The sequence below is a fragment of the Pongo pygmaeus genome, chromosome 11 (genome assembly GCF_028885625.2).
Source record: "Pongo pygmaeus isolate AG05252 chromosome 11, NHGRI_mPonPyg2-v2.0_pri, whole genome shotgun sequence".
NCBI classification, from domain to species: Eukaryota; Metazoa; Chordata; class Mammalia; order Primates; family Hominidae; genus Pongo; species Pongo pygmaeus.
Genome location: NC_072384.2, coordinates 40,330,081 through 40,357,174, shown reverse-complemented (window position 1 = coordinate 40,357,174; position 27,094 = coordinate 40,330,081). Strand labels below are relative to the sequence as shown.

The window sequence follows — 27,094 nt, the reverse complement described above, 5'->3', positions numbered from 1 at the left end:
CAGTGACATAAGAATGTCAAATAAAAGAACATTGGTTTTTGATAAATTTAATATATTCTTATTACAGGCCAATTAGAATTTAAGATAGAAATATGTGATAATGTCTATTTATATAAAGCAAGAATATAGAAGAGACTGAAGGAATGAAATAGTTAAAGAATGAAGGAGGAAGAAAGGTATGGAAAAGAAAAAGAAAAGAGAAAAAATAAGGGAAAACAAGGAGGCAAGTTACGGTGAAAGGAAGTAAACAAGAATTGAAAAAATGCTGTTATTAAATTTCTCTTAAAAGATAAAAAGGTATTTAATGTAACCGGTGAAACAGAGATATGTAAGGGAAAAATTATTAATCTCTCTCACACTTCTATTTTTACCCCTTCCTATCAAGTAAACTAATGACATTAGATTTTGTGTATATCTTTCTACATCCTTCACTAGGTTAATACAAATACATGTATAGTTTTTTTCTCAGCAGAAATAATTTTATAACAATTATCTAAGAACTTTTCATTTTAGTATAGATGACAGAATAATTTACCAGCAAATCGGTGGAGTTAAATGAGACAATATAGAATTATTTAATTTTACTTGTAATTTTAACATTAAAAACTTCAGAAGCATACATGTTTGCTGGAATATTTAAAATCTGTTGATTTGAAATAAATGATGAATTTGTAAAATGGAAAAAATCAGATAGTGCATAAAATATTTTAGATTTAGGAACCTTATCACATAAGCAAAGCAAAATATATACTATAATAATTTTCCTGATATTTCTAATTTTAGACACTAAGACTAGGAACAATCTAATGTATCAAACCAAGCCAGTAAATTTTTCATTTGTTTTTCTTGGATAATCTTTAAAATATTCACAAATAATGAATATACATCTTAACACTGCAAGTGCACTTTTCTTAAAAGGATAGAACAATGTGTATATCTTTTAAGAAATCATTTTCAATGATTTCTGAAGCCCTAATTCACGGAACCCATTTTAGTGCGTTTGATTGAGTTGGCTTTGCTCCACTCTTTCTTATATCAACCATTAGTACCCAAGTTCACAAAGTGTGTTGATGAGGCAAACAATGGTTCTGAAACCTAGGAAAAAGGAAATCTATAAACTCAGCAAGATTCCTTTATTGTAGCCACTGACACTCAGACCCCAATTATTCTTTATCTGTTCAAGCCTCACTTATCCACAATTTTCACAGGACTGAGTATCCCTTTCCCAATATATCTCATTTTTTTCTCTAGTCCAATGAAAGGAAAGGGTAGATGGGATATCGAGGCTCATAAAGACATATTTGTAGTTCAGAGGGACAAAAGAAAAAAAGAAATGAAAATCAGATGATAAAAACAACTAAGCATGTCACTACCAAAGGCCTGGGGGAAGAGGCAGGGAAGCTATTTAAGCTTTCATGCTTTTTAAAAGTTGCCCTGATTATACTAGAAAAGGATTATCAAATTATCCTCTTGAACATAACCCCTTTTCTGAATAAACCACTGCCTCCGGCTAACACAGAAAGCAAGATTCCATGTTTGTGTTCATTGAAACCCTTAAGAGAGCCCAAAGCAAAGTTCATTAATATACCTTGATTAAAAAGTCATACTTTTTAAAGTAATTGTGCTGAAAAGTGAGTTAAAAAAAAATCTTAAGGCCAAACGTATGTTTTAGAAAATATTTTCTGCACTCTCACTGCATACAGTACATCATTTAGAGATCAAGAAATGAATGCATTAAAAATGTTAGAAGAATAAGACAATTCGACCCCGTGATTAGAAACTAGATATCCTGAGATCGTCTCCAAATAATGCCTTCTACAATACTACAAAAAAAGTTTTCTTGGTTTATTAGCAAATGCTCTCCAAAATTCTTTTTTTGTTAATTAAGAGTTGGATGAAACTTAATTCAACCTTATATTCATAAGCATGTGCTGGGCAAAAGTTTGAAATAATGAATTCATAGCTTCATTTATGGAATTGTGTGAGGATTACTGACTATCTTGTCATTTAGCAGTCATTGATAATTGAAGGGCAAAGCATGTGAACTTTAGAGAAGGCAAGCAAGCTGGTATTCAGAAGCCTTAAATAAAAATGGACTTTTAAAATATTTTATTTTAATAGAGAAATATACTATCTTATGTATGAAAGGCATATTGCATGCTTAATTATATCCTTGATGTTCAAAAGGCCTCTAAATTGATTTTTTGTATATTAATTGATCATCATAGCCAGAACATGCCAGGTAGACCAGTTTTCTTGCGGAAATGGGCGTTGCATTCCCAGAGCATGGCTGTGTGACAGGGAAGACGACTGTGGTGACCAGACAGATGAAATGGCATCTTGTGGTAAGTTGTGAGTGAAACATGTTGTTATTAGAGATTGTGTCAGATACGATATCCTATCACTACACCCTCCTTGAAGGGCTTTTTATTTCTCTATGAATACTGGTAAAAGAAGCAGAAGATATGGCATTTTTGTTACAAACTTTTAGACCTGATTGTGCGCTTTAATGATAACTTCTGAATAATTCCTATTTGTGAGGCAGAAACAACATTCTCAGCTAAAATAAATGGATTTAAACATTGCAGATTTTATTAGGAAGTGGTTATTACAAGGCTAACAGGACAGTCTCAAATGTTCATTATAAATCTTATGTCTGTAGTGATTAAACTTGTCAAAGAGAATAGTTCATGGAATAACATTTGGGGTAAGGGAGGAGGACATGTTTCTTATTGGCATGTATATGTTATCTTCTGGAAAGAATAAATGATTCAGACTGAGATTACATAATTGGTAAATCATCATTTTCATTTCTGTAGAGTCGTATGATTCTGACTGACAAACTCAATATTAGTTTAAGATAATATTTTTGTTGATGGCAAAATTCCCACTTTCAACAGATTCTCTTACTTTTGAAAATAGTAAAAATGTATTGTCACATGAAGTTGCAAATTTAATTACTCTCGTTGTACTCATATATCAGTATGTTTAGTTATCATTTGTCTCAATAATGTCTACTGAAACACAGTAACAGAGTGAACCAGGCTTCCTAAGACTTGTGCTTTATTTCAGTCATGGCAATAGATTTTTTAAAACTACTATGGCAAAACTTTACCCATAATTTAGACATGTATAGCATATTTATTAAAATATAATGCAATAAGTATACATTTAAATAATTTAACACTGTTATACTTTTAATAGTAGAAAAATAAGGTTTTTTTAACCCTTCCGTTTATTTATTTTTTCTTTTTTTAAATTCCAATAGTTTTGGGGGTAGAGGTGGTTTTTGGTTATATGGGTAAGTTCCTTAATGGTGATTTCTAAGATTTTAGTGCACTCATCACCTGAGCAGAGTACACTGTACTCAATATGTAGTCTTTTATCCTCTACCCCCTTTACAGGTTTCCCCCTACCAAGTCCCCACAGTCTATTGCATTGCTCTTACGCCTTTGCGTCCTCATAGCTTAGCTCCCAGTTATAAGTGATAAGAAAACAACATTTGGTTTTCCATTCCTGAGTTACTTCACTTAATATAATGGCCTCCAGCTCCATCCAAGTTGCTGAAAAAGACATAATTTTATTCCTTTTTATGGCTGAGTAGTATTCCATATGGTGTATATGTACCACATTTTCTTTATCCAGGCATTAGTTGGATGGGCACTAAGGTTGGTTCAGTATCTTTGCAATTGCAAATTGTGCTGCTCTAAACATGTGCATGCATGTGTCTTTTTCATATAATGACTTCTGTTCCTTTGGGTAGATACCCAGTACTGGGATTGCTGGATCAAATGGTAGTTCTACTTTTAGTTCTTTGAGGAATCTCTAAGCTGTTTTCCATGGTATTAACCTCTCAATTTAAATGCCTGTATTTGGAGGATGCTTACCTAAAATTTTCTTATGCTAGACTATTATGTCCCTGTAAACATCTGAGTATATAACCTCTGAATAAAGTATAGATAAACATTGACATAGTAAAGAAGGCAACAGCAGTGGTATGGAAGAAAGCACTAGAGAACCACGCAATAGACAATAGCATATTTTACGTATATGATAGAATATCTGGAGCCTGACCAATAAAGTGGGTTGAGCAATGTATTCTCTCTCTTTTCCACTATCCAGACTAATTGTGTGGTCCTAAATCTGGCTGCGTCTGCTGCTTAGTTGCTCTATATTTTAGAGAACTTGATTCCTTTCCACAGTGAGCATACTCATTCAGAGAATACCAAAAAGGTAATAAGCAATCTAATAACATTAAATACAGAGAGGCCCTGGAATCAGAGTCTCAATTCGGATAAGAAATGTCATGAAAACAATTAGGAAAAGAAAGTATGAGCTCATTAAAGAACTTCTATTAGGTCTTTGATCTGATTTTCTCTTTTTTTCTTTTAATAGGCCTAGGACAAGACCTGTTTCTTTATTTTAATAACAATTTAGTTGAATCAAAGGAGGAAAATACCTAAAATTTTATATAATAATCTATATAACTATACCAGCAAACTTGTATATCTTTTATGAGGTGAGGCGAAGAAGGGTTGGGAGGGCTGCCAGACACATATTTTTCTGTTAAATTTTTATAATAACAAATCTACAAAGAACATTTTATGGTCCAGATAAAGGAATTGAAACTTACAGACTTTTAGAAACCTGCTTGAGATCACAAAGCTAATAAATAGCAGGACCAGACTATTAATCCAGGCATGCTTACAACTAGAATCCAACCATTTGAGGCTGACTTTGTTTTGTGATCCTGGCATAGGGTGCAGATAATGCCGTTGTACTTCAATGACTATCTGATTTAAATGCACATACACTTATAGTAGGTTTCATTCCTTGTTGTGTTGGTAAATGTTTTACCATTTCCTGGTGAGGAGGAACCCTGATGTATTGTTTGTCTATTTGTGTGCTGTAAATACTCCCACCATAGCCAATATCAAGTTGCCAGCATGATTCTCTGAATGTGGAATTAGGCTGATATGCAGTAACACACTAGTATGTATTATTTCCACTACTCAGATACAGCTGACACAAATAACTTCAAGAGCAATGTAGTAAAATTATCAGGAGATTAGAAGTCTCAGATATATATTACCTTTGTTTTAAACATTATATGTTTAATTGTAAATTCATAAAAATTATTTCTTAAAAAAATAATGCCACATGCTTTACAGCTGGCAAATAGCATCACTGAAAATTGAAAAATAGGCTCTCACGACCAGGTGTGGTGGTTCATGCCTGCAATTCCAGCACTTTGGGAGGCCAAGATGAGCAGATCACTTGAGGCCAGGAGTTGGAGACTAGCCTGGCTAACATGTTAGAACCCCATCTCTACTAAATATACAGAAATAAGCCGGCGTGGTGGCACATGCCTGTAATCCCAGCTACTTGAGAGGCTGAGGTGGGAGGATTGCTTGAACCTGGGAGGCAGAGATTGCAGTGAGCTGAGATTGTGCCACTCCACTCCAGCCTGGGTGGCAGAGTGAGACTCTGTCTCAAAAAAATAAAAATAGGCTCTCAAAAGCTGGTACAAGAGGCCTGCAGCACACAACTGGATATGAACACATTGTAATGATTTAGCAGCTAGACAGTTTGGTCCTGAAATATAGCCAGATTTTACAGAGTATCCGTAAACTACCGGCATGGGTTAGTATCAGTACCATTTCTTCTTTACAACCAAGGAAACATGTTTTACCTCAAACATGTTTCTCTCTTCAGTAACACACATTTACCTTTCAGATTGTTATTTAAAATCAAAATTTACATCAGAAGAGAAGCTGACAAAGTCTAGTAGGCACAATTTCACTGTTAAAGTTATCATAAGAAAGAATGGCACAGATCTCTGCAATAGAAATTATTCCTGCACTGCATACAAAATGACAAGGAGTGCAGTTTTTTAAAAAGCACTCACCCTATTTGACACTATACTATAAATAAATATAGATTCAACTCATTTCTAGTTTTATTATAAAATTCATACTGGCCATATTTTGCTTTTGTCATTGGAATAGCCCAGATTCCCAAAGGTTTCATCATACCGGAAGATGCTGCAATCATTTTTTTTGTTTTTACTTTTCAGCTTCATGAACAATCTCTGTTAGGTTTATGGCTACTGTTACACATTAAAAATAATATTAAAATTTGGATTTAAAAACATGCAAAGCCTATGATTAGAAATGTTTCTGCTGGTAATTAGGAGTTGAAGGTGCTGCAGCTGAGGTTCAGGTTTTCACTGGAATTTACTAGCATCTATTTTCAAACCTAATTTATTTTACTTGCATTTGCCTTTACAAGTTAATTGCACATTTTCGGTTGAGATTATATGTGGGCGCACATTTACATTAATTGGGAAGGCCCTCTGAGGATTCAGCTTTAATCTTTAAGCAGTTGTTTAACTTTTTTAGTAGTCTTCACATGTGGAAAGAAGAATTTGTAAATTGATGATGCAGACAAGAGAAGACATATTCAAATTGTGAAGCCTGTGTTGAAAGTGGACCTTGTGTCAAGGAGTTGGATGGTTAATTTAATTTCAAGGATAAGACTAACATTAGTTCTCAACTTAAGTTGTCAATAAAATAATTACCAGGGGAACTTTAAAATCACCTGCCCATACCTCACTCCAGAGCAATTAAATAGAATCTCTAGGAGTGGGACCCAATAATTAGTATTTTTAATGCTTCCTTAATGGTGAAATGTGTGATCAAATTTGAAAACTCAAGACATACATCAGTCTTTTGAGGAGCTTGTTAAAAAACAGAGTGCTGGGCCCCATTTCCAGAGTCTCTGATCCAGTCAGTCTCAGGTGGGACCCAAGAATTTATATTTCTATTAGGTCGGTGCAAAAGTAATTACGGTTTTTACCAGTATGGAGAACAACAACAAAAAAACGCAATTACTGTTGCACCACCCTAATAACAAATTCTCAATTAATGCTGATCCTTGTACCATGTGTATTTGATTTTATCATCTGTGCACTTATGTAACATAAGAATGTTTATATATGCAAAACTAATTTAAGTTGGAAGCAATTATCCTTACAAATTTCCTTCCCACATGTATTAGTCCATTTTCATGCTGCTGGTGAAGACATACTGAAGACTGGACAATTTACAAAAGAAAGAGGTTTAACTGGATTTACAGAAGCCTCACAATCATGATGGAAGGCAAGGAGGAGCAAGTCATAGCTTACATGGGTGGCACGAGACAGAGAGATTGGGCAGGGAAACTCCCCCTAATGATACCGTCAGATCTCGTGAGACTTATTCATTATAATGAGAACAGCACGGCAAAGACCTGCCCCCATGTTTCAATTACCTCCCACTGGGTTCCTTTCACAACACGTGGGAATTCAAGATGAGATTTGGGTGGGGACAAGCCAAGCCATATCACCATCCTCAAATTACTACATTAAATATAAGGGCATTTCATGATTAAACATAATAATATTTCAAACAATGATATGTTTTGTCCTTTAGACAATTTATAGTCAAGTATGGTTGTTCATTTTAAACTTTAACAATCTTTGGCTTGTTCTGTCCTCCAAGTATCTCACTATAGTTTATTATGTTTTAATAAATATACCTTAATGTAAGTTGGTAGTACCTAATTCGTTGGGAGCCTTCAACTTTGGAAATTACCTAAAGTTTGTTAGCAGATTGAAAGGTAGTTCAGGATGGGTGTGGTGGCTCACACCTGTAATCCCAGTACTTTGGGAGGCTGAGGTAGGTGAATCACTTGAGGTCAGGAGTTTGAGACCAACCTGGCAAACATGGTGAAACCCCGTCTCTACTAAAAACAGAAAAAAAATTAGTGGGGCGTGGTGATGCATGCCTGTAATCCCAGCTACTCAGGAGGCTGAGGCAGGAGACTAGCTTGAACCTGGGAGGTGGAGTTTGCAAAGAGCCGAGATCGCGCCACTGCACTCCAGCCTGGGCAACAAGAGTGAGACTCCGTCTCAAAAAAAAAAAAAAAAAAAACAGAAAAAAAAAAAGATAGTTCAATGGAGTAGAAATAAAAATCTACTGAAGTTTGCAAAGTTAACATTACTCAATTTTATGGATATTGATCTTTTAAAACCATGTAGATAGTAGGATTTTGTCTCTTGTACTTGTAATCTTACTTGTAAATGCTCTTGTAATCTTGTTATCTTACAAAATTACAAGAAAAGAGAAAAGAGAGGATAGTAGAGGAGGGGGTAGGGAGAGGAGAGGAAACAGGACAGGAGAGGAGAAGAGAGAAGAAGAGAGAAAGAGAAGAATAGGCGGGCATGGTGGCTCATGCCTGTAATCTCAGCATTTTGGCAGGCTGATGCAGGTGGATCACTTGAGCCCAGGAGTTCCAGACCAGTCTGAGAAACATGGCCAGATCCCATCTCCATAAAAAATACAAAAAAATTAGCCAGGGGTGGTGATGGGTGCCTGTAGTCCCAGTTACTTGGGAGGCTAAGGTGGGACGATCACTTGAGCCCAGGAGGTTGAGGCTGCAGTGAGCCATGATGCACTCCAGCCTGGGACAACCAGAGTGAGGCCCAGCCTCAAAAAAATAATACATAAGTAAATAGAAAGAAAAATAGAGAAATAAGGAAGATTTTCAGCTATCAAAACGGAATTTTTACCCAGTTAAATCACTGGTAAGTTGTATCTAAGATAGTTTACACAAGATTATTAGAAAAGCAAAGTTCCTGATTAAGTATAATATTTTTTATTTTCTAAGAAAAAGCCTGCATATGTGTGTAACCATATAACGAGGAGTAGTAATCCAGTGGAATATTGACATGAAATATAATCATTGTCTAGCACTGCTTTCAACTCCTTTGCCATTCCTTAATAATATCTTTGCACCACACAATGAGTCTGGTAACTTTTAGTTTCTATAACTTGTTTCAATCCATTTTGAAGCACCAATATTATATCTTAGTCAAAGCTTTCTCCTCCCTCATTGCTGGCCAGACTTCAGGTTCTAAGAATGGGGAGGAAAATATGTCCTGCTTTGTTACTCCCTACTTGTCTCTCATGTAACTTGAGCTCTTCAGGCAGAGAGGAGACATGGAGGAAATGAGTAACATCTTTTCGAGCACATCTAGAGGGAACTTCCTTTCTGCTGCTCTAAATTTCACAATCCTCTGACACATGAGAAATGCAACTCTATTGAGAGGCTTCTGTGTGAGATCTTCAGAGAGGTTTGAGTCTCATCCCTCTTTAGGATTCCCTGAACTTCCTCCTTCTCATTTCTTCTCTCTTCTTTTCCCTTCTTCAGGGTTCCCTGCATATCTAGATCTAGGTCTCTTTTATTCCCCATAACTTCTCATTCCCACCACAGGACGTATATCTCATAGCCTTAAGTTGCTAGAATCGCCTTGCTTGGTGAGCTGCCCTTTTGGTTGCATTACTGATGTGACAAGAAAAGGTTTGCTATCTTTCCTAGGTCCACTTTTTTAAAATTTTTGTTTCCCAAATGTTGTGAGCAGGCTGCTCTCTTAATGACCTATCCCTTGGGCCTGTGATCACTCTCCAGTTCTTTGTTCTTCTCTAGATAGAGGTAAAAGGGCCAGAACACTTGCAGAAAAACATCTCATCAGTGCCTTCTCAGGCATCCACACAATTTCATGAATGATTCTCATGAAGTCTGTCCTTCTCTTGCATTTCGGGATCTCTCCACAGGTTGGTCCACTGGTCTCTCCAGAAGGTTGACTTGTGCAGTATTCCCCTATTATATGAAATGGTTCCAAATATCGGTTTCTCTCTGTAGAATGTGGGGATACTTGGTGTCTCCTTGTCCTTAGTATTGGATCTAAGTGGGCCAGGGCCATGGTGAAAGAAAGAATCTCACTATTACATGCTTTTGTTTTTAACTGACTCATTTTGTTTCTCTGTCTCTCTTCTTTTCCTTCTTCCTTTCTCCCTTCTAATCTGTTAAAGCAGGTTTGTACACACCTACTAGTACAAACATATACATGTTTATTCAATATATGAACATTTAGAAAGAATAATAAAAGCTATTTTAGTTTTCGCATTATAAATAAGGAGACTGAAGCACTGAAAATTGTGTGTGCAAAGTTGCAGAATGTGTTAGTAGATTTCAGTTGGATGTCAGTCCCATTCACTCCTAGTTGCTTATTCTCACAGAATTACAGACTTTTGTAGTTGAATAAAATGTTTTGTAATTTAATCTCTTATCCAATATAGGAATTCTTCTAAAACTGCTCCCAGAAATGCTTACCTACTCATTGTTTAAATATTTTCAGAAAGAACTCAACATTTCAGAGGGTAATTAATTCTACTGCTGGGCAGTAAGCAATTGTCAGAATATTCTTTCTTCATGGAGCTAAGATCTGCCTTCCTAAGGATTCTACCCACTGATATTTGTTCTGTCATCTGAAGCTACATGGGCTCAATAACTTTGTCCACAGTCTGGCTCTTAAGATAACTAAAGACACCATCATGTCTAAGCATCTCTTCTGATTTACAGGTTAAACACACCACTTCTTTCAGCTTTTTCTTACATGACTATGTTTGTAGGGGCTTTTCTTACCAATTGCCCTGCTATTCATTCACTTGAATTTTAATAATCTTGTTAAAATTAAAAGCCTAAGGTGAGAGATTAATATTCAATGTGTATAGAATTTCAAATATGCAAGATGAAAAATTTTTGGAGATCTTCTGCAGAAATATATGAATATAGTTCATGTTACTGAACTATATACTTAAAATGGTTAAGATGGTAAATTTTATGTTATGTATTTTTATCACAAGTTTTAAAATGTAAAAAGGTCATATTGTAGAAATTTGGTATTTTTTACAACAGATCATACTGGGCTTTTTACCTTTAGTTATTTAGCTTCTAGGTTTCTCTTAAAGTAATCTTGGATGACAGCCTTATCATGTAACTGACATGTTGAGTTCTCAGTCAATTAACATGCTGCCTAAGCTTTTCTTATAAACCAGTTGGCTTTTTAGGGATATTTCCAATGTTCACATTTCGAAAGTTCTCTTAGGTTTTATTTTGATAGTCTTCTGATTCTCCCTTATCCACACATTTCAAAATATGTACATGGGTGAGGTCCTCTCTACCCCACCATCCTACAATTCTTAACTTGTTTGCAGTTTGGCAGTTTTGAATCCATCATCCATCATAGTAATGATGTCTTCTAGTTTTGTGTAAATTCAAAGACTGGATAAGCATAACTTTTAAAGCTTTAACCAAATCATAGTAACAAAGGCATGAGCTTTTTGGAGAGCAATTAAAAACATTCTTTTGGGAAAAACTGACCTAATAATTAGAATTCTGTAGATATAGTTATGAATCAACTACTCTTCTACCTAATTTGCTATTATATTGCGTGTATGATATTTTCATTTATTGTGAAAGAATTTCTCAAAAATGTTGCTAAAAATACAGGAGTACTGTACTGAGTGATATATATATATAAAATGAAATATATTTAATGAAAACATATATATATGAAAATGCCCTAAACATGTTACATATGTAAATATATATTATATATGTATTTACATATATGTATTGTGGGTGTATATATATATATATATATATATATATATATATAAAAAAGCTGCATCAGCAAAAAATTTATTCTGGCATAATATATTTTTATTTCATTTAGGACCAAATAGTGTCATTATAAATACTGAGAAACTATTGTTCTAACAAGTTAATCTTAGAATTGTTATCAGAAATTTACATAAACTTCACCTCTCTCTAGTTTCCAAATTTTCTCTCAGTTTCGGAGTCATGATCAAATATTATCATTATAAATACTGACAAACTATTGTTTTAACAAGTTTATCTTAAAATTGTCAGAAACTTGCATAAACTTCACTCTCCATAATTTTCAAGTTTTCTCTCAGTTTTGGAGTTGGTACAATATTATTTGCATTTTTTCCCATTTTTCTTCATGTTTCCTAACTCCCATTAATTCCACAATTACTGCCAATATTCTGAGAACATCAAAGATGCTTGATGTTTCATTACTTCTTTGATAATTTGTCTCCATAGGAAGATAAACTCATATTTTAGCAATTAGACGCTCTATTTTTCTCCATTCTCTGGTTTGGAGTTTCAATTTTCTTTCAAACTTATTCGCTCTCTACTTTCCCTTCTGATGATAATAATTTTTTATTTGAAAGGTAGATACTGAAGAAACTGAGAAGCTCTTTTTCCTGCTTATGTCCTGTAGATTTATTCATTGCATCCCAGACTTCCTTATTCTGTTTATTTCCCTGTTCCATACTTTTATATTTTAGCTTACTTAATTTTTAATTTAGAAGTGGTATGCAAGCTTCTGCTAAGTTGTCTTCTTGTTATTCTTACACGCATGTGGCATTATTTTGCATCTTTCTTCATTTGCAGTTCCCTGTTTTGTAAATACCTGACTAATAAAGCCCAGTCTGCAGAAAAGTGGGAGGTTAAAGCCTGGAGGGATATTTTCAAAGCCATAGGCAGAAATTATTAAAAACGGCTTTTAGTTTCTTGTTCTAACTCAGCATTTCCCCAATTTCTTGCTTGAGGATATGAGTCGCTTGCAGTGCTTGTTGCTGATAAAGATTCCAAGGCTCCTACCTGCCTCCCTCAAAGATTTTCATTCAGTAGGTCTTGGATGGAGTCCAGGAATCTGTATTTTCGGAAAAATAATCTCACGTGATTCTTATATATACATTTTTTTTTTTTTTTTTTTTTTTTTTTTTTTTGAGACAGAGTCTCTCTCTGTCGCCCAGGCCGGAGCGCAGTGGCGCCATCTCGGCTCACTGCAAACTCTGCCTCTTGGGTTCACGCCATTCTCCTGCCTCAGCCTCCTGAGTAGCTGGGACTTCAGGCACCCGCCACCATGCCTGGCTAATTTTTTTGTATTTTTAGTAGAGAAGGGGTTTCACTGTGTTAGCCAGGATGGTCTCGATCTCCTGACCTCGTCGTGATCTGCCCATCTCCCAAAGTGCTGGGATTACAGGCGTGAGACACCACACCTGGCCTTGATTCTTAAAAGAAGACCAGAGAATGTAAACTGTGGTTTTAACATTTTCTACCAATTAGAATTTTTTAGGGCTACCACAAGAAATTATTGCAAATGTGATGGCTTAAAACAACAACAGAAATTTACTCTTGCACAGTTCTGGAGGCCAAAAGTCCAAAATCAAGGTGTCAACAGGGCTTCCTCCAAAGGCTCTGGGAAAAAGTCCTTGCTTGCTTTTTTCAGTTTCTGGTGGCTATCGGCGTTTCTTGGCTTGGGGCAACATAACTTCAACCTCTGCCTCCATCTTTGTGACCTTCTTCCCCATGTCTCTGTCACAGCATCCTCTCCTTTCTCTTAGAAAGACACCAGTTTTTTAAAGCCCACCTTTCATCCAGGATGATCTCAAATACATAGGTGTTTACAATAAAAAAAAAGTAGATAGTACAATAGTATAATGGTAGATAGTAGTCATTCTACACCTTAAGTACTATTACCAGTGGCAAGTATTTTTAACTCTTAGCCAAGTTTCCTGGTTATTACCTCTACTTTTATATAAAGTAGTATGTTTAAGTGCTATTTCTTGATTTCTTAAAATTATACTCCTCTCTTGACTTCCTCTTGACTAGAACATAATTTAAGTTATAAGTTTTAAAGTTTTAAAAGTTTTAAATTAAAAGTGCAAGTAATGTACTACAGAGCTTTATAGAAAATAATATTATATTGTGATAACAATAATGTCAGCATTCTTACCTCATGGTATAATTAAAAGCTGTGACACTATATTGAGAAAATGGAAAAAAATTGTGTGGAGTACCAAAAAATAGTAAAATTTCTAATTTCCAATAAAGACATTAGGAAGTGATATATAACAAAAATTATTTATGAAAGTATTGCCTGTGTTTTAGTAACTAGTTATTTTTAAATATTTGTGTGTGGAAGAATATATGTCAATCATTTGTGTTTTCCTTATGTTCAAATAAACGGTGACTTTGATTTTATTTAATTGTGGTAGGAGAAAAAGTCTGTGTAATATTCTTTCCTTGGAAGCTATTGCAACTGCTTTGTGGCCTAGGAAATGATTGCTTTTATGGAATTCCTTTGTGAAACAAGAAAAATGTATATATTTTTAAATTTGATAGCGGTAAATTTCTTTTGACAAATAGATTGATGGAGTGATAGGGGATATTGATCAAGCCTATTAATTTTGTTATTACTATCCTATGTATCCTTATTGATATTTTGCCTGCTGAAGGATAATGTAAAAATGTAAGGCAGTTTTCCTGAAATGTATTTTCTTGTTTATATGTAAATTGGCAAATATAAAATCTATCTCATATTGTTGGCATGAGGATTAAATAGAGAACACAAAACCACCAAATACAGTGTTTGAGTAGTTAACTGTATTAACTACAACTTCTTTATTAGTTAGTAGTACTACCCTCTCCTTTGTTCTTTAGTTCCATTAATAGGTTAATATCAGGCTGATCTTATTCTGTAAGATCATTTAAAATATTGGTTTATGTGTCATGTAATTTTACATTAAATAATTTACAATGATTTTCAATTCTGAATCTTGCTAAATGTTTTAAATAGATCTTTGAATATTGACCATAGCATCAGATGCGCATAATTTCATATGTAAATAATCATATATTGGAGTTCAATAAAATATTTGGACATCTTACTTTTAGAGGTGAGTGCTCACAAATAAGGACAAAGTACTTTTAACTATAAATGTACACTGGTAAACATGTGTGAGCCATCAGGCATGACTAGGTTTAGTAATGCTGCCTTACCCCTGCATTTAACCCCGATAATTCTCGTAGGTCCCCTTTCATTGAGTGCATGCTTCTTTTTTTAATGTTCTTTCTATTTAGTGATTTTTATGTTTTCTGTGTCAGGAAACATTTTTAAAATGTGCTAGTTTTAGTGACATCTAACGCTTCACACTTAATGACACTGTGATTTCTCATTTGCAATCAGGATCTGGCAGTGTGAAGCTCACTGATAATTTGATTTCTTGGGAAATTTTATGTTGTTTTTTACATGTTGGGAGAAAGATCTTTAACTAGAATAAGTAAGAGTGAATTCTTAGAAACCATTTATAATCATATCTTGATCCAGTATTGATGTAATAACCAAAGCTGTCTATTTTGGGTATTATCAAAGTTACGTCTGATCCATTTGAAGTGTCATTTGCTTCTCTTTCCCTGAGTGCTTTGCTTTCCTTTTATGAAAAATAAAAGGCAATTGCCTGGGTAGCCTGAGCATAGTCAAGATATCAGAATTATAAATGGACATCAACCACAGAGCTAGGAACAAGGAATCTCAAGGTGTATTATTTTCAGTGGAAAGTCAATGTGTATAAGCAAATTGATAAAAAAATTACTCATTTTAATAATATGCTACTTTTAAAAGTAGCAAAAATGAAACTGAAAGAAAAGTACCCCAGGCAACCTCACTACTACTCCAGGGCCCTGAAGTGTCTATTCCTTGTGCTTATATACTGCTATAGTGAATAATTGCAGTGTATGAATTTGAATGAGAGAAAAACAATGAAATGCCACATAACATAATGATGCATTTTAAAAATTTCTGTAGTTTTAAAAGGTTGTCACTATGAATATAATCTGTCATACTCCTTTTCTCTTAAAAGTTGTAGTGTTGTAGACACACTAAAAAAAAGGACTGAAATTTCCTGAAGTAAAGTCTTAAAATATATAACCAAATTAATTTACTTGAGATACTTAACATATATTTTGAGTTTTAATATAAATTATAGATAAATTAATCATTGTTGATTTTATCTGTCACATGTTATTCGGCATTTCTGAGTTATCAAATTTATTATTTTCTTAATTATTTCTTGGGATAAAAAATCTAAATTCATTGTTAAATTATTAACTTTAGGATTAAATTAAACCTACATTCATTTTAGTGGTAATTATTTTAATTGCCAGGGAGAATTATCATTGTTAGATATGAGTTTATTCTTTGACTTGGAAGATTTTTCTGTTGTGCTAAAATGTATAAAAAAAACAGAACATGCAACTTGTATCTCCTATTCAGTTTTTCAGTCAACTAGTTTCTTCCTATCAATATTTATGTATGTATGTTCGACAGTTTCCCTCTTAAAAAAAGATTACCACCAATATAACTCTCTTTTAATCCTGTATCTCTCATTAAGGATCACATTAATTCTTATATTCTTCACATTCAGATTTCCTGGAAAAGTTGCATGAAACTTTATATATCCATCTTCCACTCAGTCTACTAAGACTGGAAATTTATTTTCCCCTTAAACTGTTCCACCAAAACTGTCTTTGACAAGCTCAACAGACTTACAAAAAAAAAAAAAAAAATCTGAGCAGCACACTTCAAGTTTGTATCTAACTTATCTGAGCAGCGCTGAACACTGCTGTCCTTCTCCTTCAAACACTTCTCTTGCCTTCAGTGACTGATATTTCTTGATTTCCCGCTTACATTTTTCTGGTTCCTCTGTCTCTACCTAACCCTCATATATACGTTCACTGTTTTCTTTGAGAGTGTGGGTAAATTATTTTCTAAAATGTTCTCACTTCTTTTTATTTTTTCAGTGGGGGTGGTGGGTAAATTTTTCACTCCAGGTTTAACATTTAAAATTGTCGCAGGTTAATTCAGGTTTTATACGTGTGTTCTTGGATTCTGATATTTCACTACAGTGTTTCTCTATGTGAATTTATTTTTACTTATTTCAAAATAGATTTTGCTTCCTGAATCTAAAGTCATGTCTCCTTAAATTCTGGAACATTTTAAGAAATTATCTTCTTAAATATTGCTTGCTATCCTCATTTTCTCTCCTTCCTGTTTTAACAACTATTAGTTTGTTAGATTCTATCCTTCATGATTTCTCTTTTAATTATTCTTAAACTCTGAGCTGCAACTATGGTGATTTCTTCAGATCTTCCAGTTTAGTAATTCTCTCTTCAAGTGTACTAATTTGTAATTTAACTTGTTCATGCGGTTTGTAATTCCAAGAGTGCGGTTTTCATTTCTGAATGTCCTATTTGGTTGCTTTCCAAATCTGCCTGTTTTTTCTGTGTGTCTTTTTATGTGGCTTTTATTTTTGTCCTTACCTTTTAAATACATTTTGACTTACCTATTTTATAGTGCCTATCAGATTTCAATCTATAGCCTCTACAGATCGATTTTTTAAAAATATCTAAAGATATTCTGGATCTAATCCCGTTGTTTGTTAGGTCTGCTGAATTTTACCACCAGATTTTAATTATTTTATAATTATTATTATTATTATTGGTAAGTTTGACTTTTGTCCCATGTGGAAATTTTAGGAACACTTTCTTGGGTGATGTCTTCCCTGAGCACCCTGTCACTGTTCTGAAATATTATTACATGGCCTGGATTAATTTTTGTTTGAATTTTTCAACTTAAGATTTCTGAATTACAGAAAGTAGAGCTTGTGATTGATTAAGCCTTGTTATTATACATTTTCAAGGGTCTTTTTTCCCCCACTCACAGTCTAGGCTGAGATATCTCTTTCTACTAGGAGGAGATATTATCTATCTCACCCTTGTACTTAGAGTTTAGACTTTGAAGGTGCCTAGCTTATGTTGGCATCTTCTGTAGAACTAGAGAATTATCTCCTGTCCCAGGCTGACATTAAAACCCAGGCATCTAGATAGATTACAGAACCAGCTTTCTTTTACTGCCTTTGGAGGCAAAACTACACATGCGTGCACAGGCAACGTTTTTATATATCATTCACTCACAATTCTAGTTTTTAGGACCCCTTTTATTTCTGGACTCTGAAAATTTATATTCTTTGTATGCATTTACCTATATATTGAAATATTTGGTTGTTATTTTACCTAACATTCCTGGTTGTCTGCCATATTGTCAGAACTATTCAATATTTTTTCCTCGCACTTCTTCTAGTCTCATTGTACATATACTTCCTAGGTGTTCTCTTTGACTTTCTAATGCTTTGTCATTTAAATAGTGATCATTTCCAACTCTGTCTTGCAAGCCTATTTCACTACTTCTATCTTATACCTTATTGCAACCGTTCTAAAATTCTTTCATTTTCTCAAACATTTTATATACCCTCACTTCCGGGCCTTCACCAATCTGTCTCTTTCTTTGCAACATTGTAGAAGCACTCCTTCGCCTCTTGTTCATGTGCCTTAACTCAAACATATTATTCATATCAGCTTTTATATCCCTTGTTCATGTGCCTTAACTCAAACATATTATTCATATCAGCTTTTATATCCCTTTCTCTGGGAAGCAATACATAAATAGCCAAGATTAGTTTGGCTACTTCTGCTGTGTACTGTAATAACACATTACATTGCCTATAAAATAACATCTATCAGATATTTATTAAAATCACTTAATTGTATTCCACATGTCTTCCCTAGTAGATTGTAAGCACGCTGAAAAATTAGAATATTCAATGTTGTATTCCTAGTGCCTAGCACTCTTTCATTCACTCACTCATTCATTCACTCTGGGTGATATATTTCTAAGGCCTAGAACTCTATCTGATATAAAATTCTCAGTTAAATATCTTGAACCAATAAAATATTTGAGCGATATTTTCTTCCATTTTGCAAATCACAGACCTCTGTTCAGAGATGTTAGGTAACTACCCAATATCACACATTAATTGGCGATACGGTCAGGATTTGAACCCACATTTACCTGCCTGCAAAGCCTGTTTTTGTTTTTTTGTATGTGGCATTATACTTGGTTTATAAAATGAGATTGTTATGTGACAGCAAGGAAAGAGTGGCAAAAAAATGACAATTTGTAGTACACTACTCTCATGTGTTTTTCTCCAAAATGCATTTACTCTATTGGATCATTTGAAGTCTGTCCTATATAAGTACCAATTCTTGGGAGCCACAACTAGTGTCAATATCTAGAAATGTAATGTATTTTCTCAGTGAATCTAGTGAATGTGTAATCTTTAAAAGCACCACTTTTCATAACAATATTTAATTGTGTACCATAGGGTAGGTAAAAATTAGAATTGGAGTTTAAATGTTAGATGTAAACTACAGAATGAAGAATTAAATTTTTAATTCCTTCCCAAATCTTTCTAAGCTATAAATACTCTTTTAAAAGTATTAGTAAAATCAGCATGGTATAGTGAAAAAAATAATGTATTTTAGCATTGATCAGAGTGTTGTATTCAAACTTTACTGCCACTTGCTATTTATGTGATGTGTCCTTAGGCAGGATATACTGTTTTCTTCTGCAAATTGATGTTAGTGTTAACAATTGCAGGGATATTCTCAAGAGTATTGGTGTACTGATAATATATCTGCAGCTAGCCTAGTATCATATATTCAATAAATAATAGGTAATGTGATTATTATTGTCTTTTTCAGGTGAAGATAATACTTTCCTAACCCTGGACTCGTACAATATTCTTATCTTGTCATTAATTTTAACTTGAATCTTCTATGCAATTTCCACATACATAATTTTGAAGGATAAATTTATATAGCACATGTGTTACGTGATCTCAAACAAACCTATGGCATAGGTTTTGAGACTTTATTAACAAATTACTTAAAAATATTATTCTGGGGGGCAAGGAGGACGAATAAGGAAAATTCCTAGGTCAGAGACAGGAAAGAAGCCTGAATTAGATTTGAAATCTACCTTCCTGGGAGACATTCCTCTAAGCTTTGTATCCTGGATAAATATAAGTACCATACCAGTCATGATTACCCTTGAGAGAAAGACAATTGTAGCCATTTACATAATAGCTTACTTATAACCTGACAATAAATTTTAAGTGAAACATATAATAGGTAAATTGAGCATACTACCTGTAATAATAGAAGATTTTTAACAGTCCATTAATCCATATTAAATATTCTATGAGGTTTAAGTAACTACCAAGATAAAATATAGTTTTCTTTTCCTCTCTATAATTGTAACTTGATGACATGTAAGCCATTTTTCTTCATAATTTTTCTTTTTTTCAGAGTTAATCAGGTAATTCTTGCAAGTGTCCTGCAATTTTTAATCCAAAGTCAAAGAATTTTTATGCAAAGTCAAGAAATAAAAAATTGTGTGTAATATTTAAATCTTTGTCAAATATAAGAATTCATAATGACGTTTTAACAGAGCAGGTATCCAGAAATAAACCCATATATTCAGATGCTATTTTCAACTTTTAAATTAACGCTAATATGAAAGAACAGGAAAAATGTTAAATTTATTTTAAGAGGTTTTTAAAACACAATAATCAATTATGGTAATTTATTATAATGCTGTGATAACCCCAGGAGTTATTCGAGTGGTGAATCCTACTTTTTGCTACATTAAATGCTTTCAGGGTTTTATGCATTTCTAGATGATATCTCTTCTGACTTCTTGATCTCTAGGACTTATAGGACCCAAGAGATAAGATTATAAACCAAAAGTCTGAAACCAGAGAAGCTGAGTGATTTACTCATAGTACTTTGAGAATGAAACAGAAATGAAACATTAATAACTTTCCTCCTGTACATGTCTCTCTTCATATAATAACTTTACTCTCTTCAGTGATTTCCCTTCAGCCTTATTCTAGTTCCCAATGTTTTTCTCTGCAGTAATTTTTCTCCATAAACTAAGTTGAACTATAAGGTTAACAACAAAAGACATGATATAACTATCATTAAAAAATTAATCACATATGATATATAATTGTTTTAGCACACATTTACATTATATGTGTTTATGTTTTATTCAGTGTGGGCAGAAGGTTAATGTCTCATTTTCTTAGAGGTTGAGTGTACTGAATATTAGATTTTTAAATTTAGTTTGATAATTTTTTTATATATTCAAAGCTAATTTCCACTTTATTTTTTGACTGTTTTTTAGTGTTAAAATCTAACAGTTGGAAATAATTTTAAAATTTACATGGAAAATTTCCCAACCAATGAAGTATCATCAGTTTCAAAAGTTTTCAGATGCTTAGGATGATTTACTTTTTCTTAGGAAAACTTAGAATATTGATTAGTATGCTCCTAAGTTTATAGAAGAGAGATAAAATTTAAATTAACTTATTATAGAGCCAAAAAAGATGTAACATTATTTTTAAAGATTAGATCTCATCATATCTGAGTCTCCATTTTATTGTTTACTCATTTGAACCAAAACTTGAGTTGATTCTCTGTTTAAATGCCCTGATTCTTGTCTACAGTACATCTTCTGCAGTGCGGTACATCCACTAAACAGTTATTATCTATCTAAGGACAAAAGCGTATCTTGGACAACTTTCGTGTTGATTCTTGAAACATAAACATAAGTTCTCACTATCTCGTTAGGTAATAAAAGAAACTTCCTTAGAAGTATTGATTAAATTATGCCTTTAGGCATTTTCACTTTTCTTTCTAGTACTTCCCCTTATATGACAGAATATTTGTTGGGTTTCTGCAGGAGAGCTTTTGATATGTCTTTGCCTCCTTTCTACTTCTTCTTTTTTTTTTTTTTTTTTGCATCACATTTAGGCTCTCATGACATTGTCTGGTTTTTAAAAAGTTAAATTTATCTTAAAATTCATGTCTTAACATGTGACTTTGGTAATCATAACACTTAATACAAATGTGTTAAGTTTTACGATACTTTTCATTCAAATGTCAATACCTTAGATGAATGTACTTAGATGTAAACTTGCACAAGTAGATTGCTTTTTTAAAAGTAAAGAAACAGGTAATCAAGAAAGCCAAATCCATCAGATCTGGTATGAAGCCACCACTTTCTCTTTATGTTATTTGTGAAATAATATCAATTTATTTCATCACTGGACAAGTTACCAATATAAAAGATGGTTGCCATCTGAAGACCATTCATTGGCTGTCTCTGCCAGTGTCCTTGGCTGACTCTCTCTTCCCAGCTCTGCTACATATTAGAGAGAGTCCTTGCATGACCAAAGTGGATTTGTTGTTTTACCACTTTAAGAATGGAGTTGAATATTCTACTCTCTAATTCTAATTTCAGGCATTACTTTTAGGATAACACACAAGATAAGTCTTTACACTGCCAGGCAAAATTAATTTGCTCCTCTTTTACTATTAATTCCAACTACCTGTGATTTGCCAAGAACCGTACTAATATAAACTTTTAACTTAAAAATATCATAGCTTTTAAGGTAAAAATACAAACCATTCTAGAGGAGTTACAGTAATTTCACCCGAAATTCTCAATTCCTAAAGATACTATCACCAATGTACTTCATCGGTTAATGTACTAAGAAAATACTTAGTAATCCAATTTTGTACAGAACTAACTACCTGGAGTATTATGTGAAGTCCTCAACTCTTAGGAGGAAATTATCAGGACTAGACCTTGTCACAGAAATGATTTAGGTGAATGTTGGTACAATCTGCCCTATAAAAATAAATAAAAAGTTGATAGTGTTATATAATTTAGAAATAAGATTTTTAAAAAACCGTAAATGATGGGAATTTCCAACATTGTTCATTTAAATGCCCTGACTCTTGTCTACAGTACATCTTCTACACTGCAGTACATCCACTAAACAGTCATTATCTATCTAAGAACAAAAGCATATTTTGGACAACATTCGTGCTGATTCTTGAAATATAAATGTAAGTTCTCACTATCTCGTTAGGGAACAAACAGAAGAAACTTATGAAGGAGTGGCTGACATGGATAAAATCTTGTTAAGTGAATCCTAAAATAGTGGAAGTATTTAGAGACACATTTCTGATAAACACAAGAAAGTACTCCTTTGCAAAATGAAACAATGTATGAGAAATGTTTAAACCTTATGCTTAATATATGCTAACAATATGAGGAGATTAAAGTAATGGTTTAGGTACATTCATGGATGATAAGGGAAAGTGAGATAGGAAATTGGTAATAGAGTGTGGTAGAAAGAGTGCTGGATGGGGAGCTTCATGAACTGAATTCTAAGACCTGTTTTTCCTTAGGGAGGTACATGTATATTAGGCAAGTCTAATTTCTCTCAATTTCAGTTGCCTTATAGCTAAAATGATTGGATATAAGTAGTCCATTTTTTAAGCAGAGAAATATATTTTTGTTATTCATATATTTTTCTCCAAAATAAAATAGTGCTCAAAACTACAAAATTGAAACGATTGATTGATTGATGAGTAACATGTGAATAGATTTGGCTGAAGAAGTTTGAGTAGCCAAAGTCAAGCCTGTTCAGCCATCAGTTGTTCTTGGTAGCCCGGAGACAATGCAGGGAATACAATTGAAAATATGTACAAATATTTTACAAATATTCTCTGCATTGCCTTCCCTCAAATATATTCTGTGATTGTGTCAGTTGTCTTAAATGGAGAAACAAATATCAGTCACAAGATGTCATTGGCTTCTGCTGCCACAAGAACAATTAAAGAACATGGAATAGGCTCAGTGGCTCACGCCTGTAATCCCAGCACTTTGAGAGACCCAGGCATGTGGATCACGAGGTCAGGAGAACGAGACCATCCTGGCTAACATGGTGAAACACCGTCTCTACTAAAAATACGAAAAATTAGCCTGCATGGTGATGAGCACCTGTAGTCCCAGCTACTTGGGAAGCTGAGGCAGGAGAATCACTTGAACCCAGAAGGCAGAGGTTGCAGTGAGTCGAGATCTTGCCACTGCACTCCACCCTGAGCCACAAAGTGGGACTCTGTATCAAAAAAAAAAAAAGAATATGGACCATAGGTCTATTTCAGTATATCAATTTTTTCTATCTTTATGTAATTAAACTGATAGAGTTTCTTATTTCTTATTTTTCTTCTTTAAATATCCTTTAAATGAGCTCTTGTGTGTGAAGATTTGTAATGCTATTCATATTCTCCTGAGCTGAAAGGTCTGATATTGAGCAACTTATATAAGCTCTAGGTGAATAACTTTCACCATGTATGAATTAGAGAAAATAAAACTTTCTCCTGGGACATATTAGTAAGCAATTCTAAATTCCTTGGATAAAGCGTTCAGCAATTATATTTTTCTCTGACTACTGTTACCCCTCTTTTTTGGCTATTCACCTTGATTATCAGATTTTATTATGACAGTGTTGTCTTTTAGATTTATTGATATTCAAATTGGCTAATTATCTCTTTTTCAAACTCTTTTTCTATGCTAATTCTATGCCTTCCTGTTATAATTATCTAAAGGTTAGTAAGGAGGTCTCTTGATTTAATTATGTAAAATTCATCTTGAAATCTAATTCTTTGCTATTTTTTTTCAGTTTTTTGTGGTTTTTTTGTTTTGTTTTGTTTTGTTTTCATAGACTAAGATTTCATACTTTTCTTTGTAACTAGGTGATACTGGCTTACCTAAATGATTTTATTGTGTTTATTTATTTTTTTTTAACTTTCACCATATAATGTTAACATCTTTCAGAGGCAGAGTGAGATCTGACTTTCCATCTTTGGCTCTCTGTATTCAGAAAAGGCCTTCCACTATTAAAGCATAAACACATTACTTTGCAGCTCCAGAGTGCACAGCTCCAATAGCTGTTATCCACTGAGTGAATGTTGAGTCCCTTGGTGCATGGAGTTGACATCTATTCATTTTTCTAGCAGTATAATGAATCCAAATGATCCTTCACAAAATAATTCTCCTAGGCTTTCAGTCACTGGAAAGCACTCATTTAAAGTATATTAAAAGTATGCATGTCCTATGTCCTCAAGAAGTTATAGTCACTGTATTTGTTTATCTGCCATTTCCTCTGTGCCTTTGTAGAGAACAGGGAAGGAGTTCTGATCACATTATCAAATGATACAAATTAAGTCATGCACAGTCAATAACATGTTACCTTTTGGACATTTTTATGTCTTTCACAGAATTCCCAACTTGTGAGCCACTAACACAATTTGTATGCAAAAGTGGAAGATGCATTAGCAGCAAATGGCACTGCGACTCTGGCAAGTACCAAATGCTCACTGTACAGCACTGATTTGATCGGGGGCTTGGCGGTCTGGACTGCCTGGCTTTCTTCAGAGGTACTTTGTAGGGGAATCTTGCAGAGCCAAGAAAAACGGCTAAGACAAGTGGTGAGCGGGCAGCTAGCACATCAGTGGGAATTAGCATTAAAGATAATGGAACTCAATATTTGCCCCATGGGTCTGTGATAGAGATTTGTTTTCAAATGTTATGTTGGACATAGTCTAATTCTACGAACATGTAGTAAAGTGGACAATTGAGAAAATAACCTGGACATCTCGGGTTCCCTAAAACATGAATGTAACCTCAGGAGGAGAAGCTTTATACATTGCTATGAAATTACCCAGATAGTCTCAACTCTGTCAGTTTCCTCTTATGTTCAAATGGTATTTTTTTCTCATATTCAATTGTATTACTATGCTAAATTATGCCAAATACAGGTAAATTAATTATATAGGAATCAAGGCATTCCCAGCCATTTATTTTAATTTGATCTAATTTTACTTCACAGCTCTCTCCCCTCCCTCCCGAAACGGTTATTAATAAGGAATATAAATCATTTCTAATGATACTGTATAACAGTTTCCAAGTACAAATATATACAGAGGAGCCAATGAGGAGGGAGGGATAAAGAGTGGGTTTTCATGTTGGAGAATGGGGAAAAAGGGAGGATATTGAAGACAGAATTATCAACTATGGGGCATGAGAACTGTAGGTTTAAGTAATAATCTTCCACAATAATTATGTTATTGGTTGTATCATTTCATGAAATTCCTACAGTCACCATTGCCTCCTTGTTTCGTGGTGCATAGATGAATTCAGTCAGTGGTTAGTTATTTCCGTGTGGAATAGAAATTAAGCTTCAAAATCCAAAGTCAAGGATTTTTTTCTCTCAGTTTAGCAGTTGTTATTAAATCAAAGGAGAAGCAACATGAAGATGAAAATAATTCTTCCACTGTTTATAAGAAATGTTGTTCCACTGATTCAATTATCATTCATTTAAAAAAAAAAAACAACAAAACTTTATATAGGAAATGAATAAAAGTGCCGGGCACAGTGGCTCACGTCTATAATCTCAGTATTTTGGGAGGCCGAGGAGGGTGGATTGCTTGAGGCCAAGAGTTTGATACCAGCCTGGCCAACACATGGTGAAACCCCGTCTTTACTAAAGAAATACAAAACAAATTAGCTGGGTGTGGTGACGTATGTCTGTGGTCCCACTTAACTTGGGAGGCTGTGGCGGGAGAATCATTTGAGCCCCAGGAGGTGAAAGTTGCAGTGAGCCGAGATCGCGCCACTGCACTACAGTTTTGGTGACAGATCAAGACTCTGTCTCAAAAAACAACAACAACAACAACAACAAAAACCAGTTAGATATTTCATAAGAAAAATTTTCTTCATGGTTCAGATTTCACTGCCTCATGTTGATGTTTCTTTCCAGATGACGACTGTGGGGACGGGAGTGATGAGGTGGGCTGTGTTCACTCTTGCTTTGATAATCAGTTCAGATGTTCCAGTGGCAGATGCATCCCAGGCCACTGGGCCTGTGATGGTGACAATGACTGTGGGGACTTCAGTGATGAAGCCCAGATCAATTGTACTAAAGAAGGTTAGTAATTTTATAAATTAATGAAATCTCATTTTAAAAGTTGATGCATAATAATACTTAGGGTATTACAGAGAGAATATTATATAACAAATAAATTGCTTATTAGGCAAAAATATACATGTGGAACTGTGTAAAATCATTTGCTATCTCTTTCCTTTCCCTCTTTGCTTTTTCCTTTTGGTTTCTCCCCTCAATACCTCCTTATTCCTTCATGCCTTCTGTGATCTTTGTTTCCTACATTTACTCAATGCTTTACTTACAGTTTTTTTTTTTTTTTTTTTGAGATGGAGTCTCGCTCTGTCACCCAGGCTGGAGTGCAGTGGCAAGATCTCGGCTCACTGCAAGCTCCGCCTCCCGGGTTCACGTCATTCTCCTGCCTCAGCCTCCAAGTAGCTGGGACTACAGGCACCCGCCACCATGCCCGGCTAATTTTTTGTATTTTTAGTAGGGACGGGGTTTCACCATGTTAGCCAGGATGGTCTCGATCTCCTGACTTCGTGATCTGCCCGCCTCGGCCTCCCAACGTGCTGGCATTACAGGCGTGAGCCACCGCGCCCGGCCTACTTACTCTCTTTATTCTCATCCAGACC

General features: G+C 34.2%; 1 protein-coding gene across 1 annotated transcript in view; it reads left to right on the top strand.

Annotated features, from left to right (window-relative positions):
• LRP1B (LDL receptor related protein 1B) overlaps positions 1–27,094 on the top strand; it is a 1,896,287-nt gene that overhangs the window by 1,154,911 nt on the left and 714,282 nt on the right. Inside the window, exons 18-20 of the mRNA XM_054478394.2 lie at positions 2,229–2,345; positions 24,796–24,876; positions 26,337–26,504. Coding sequence (XP_054334369.1) covers positions 2,229–2,345; positions 24,796–24,876; positions 26,337–26,504 — 366 coding nt within the window. The remainder of the gene's footprint in view (positions 1–2,228; positions 2,346–24,795; positions 24,877–26,336; positions 26,505–27,094) is intronic.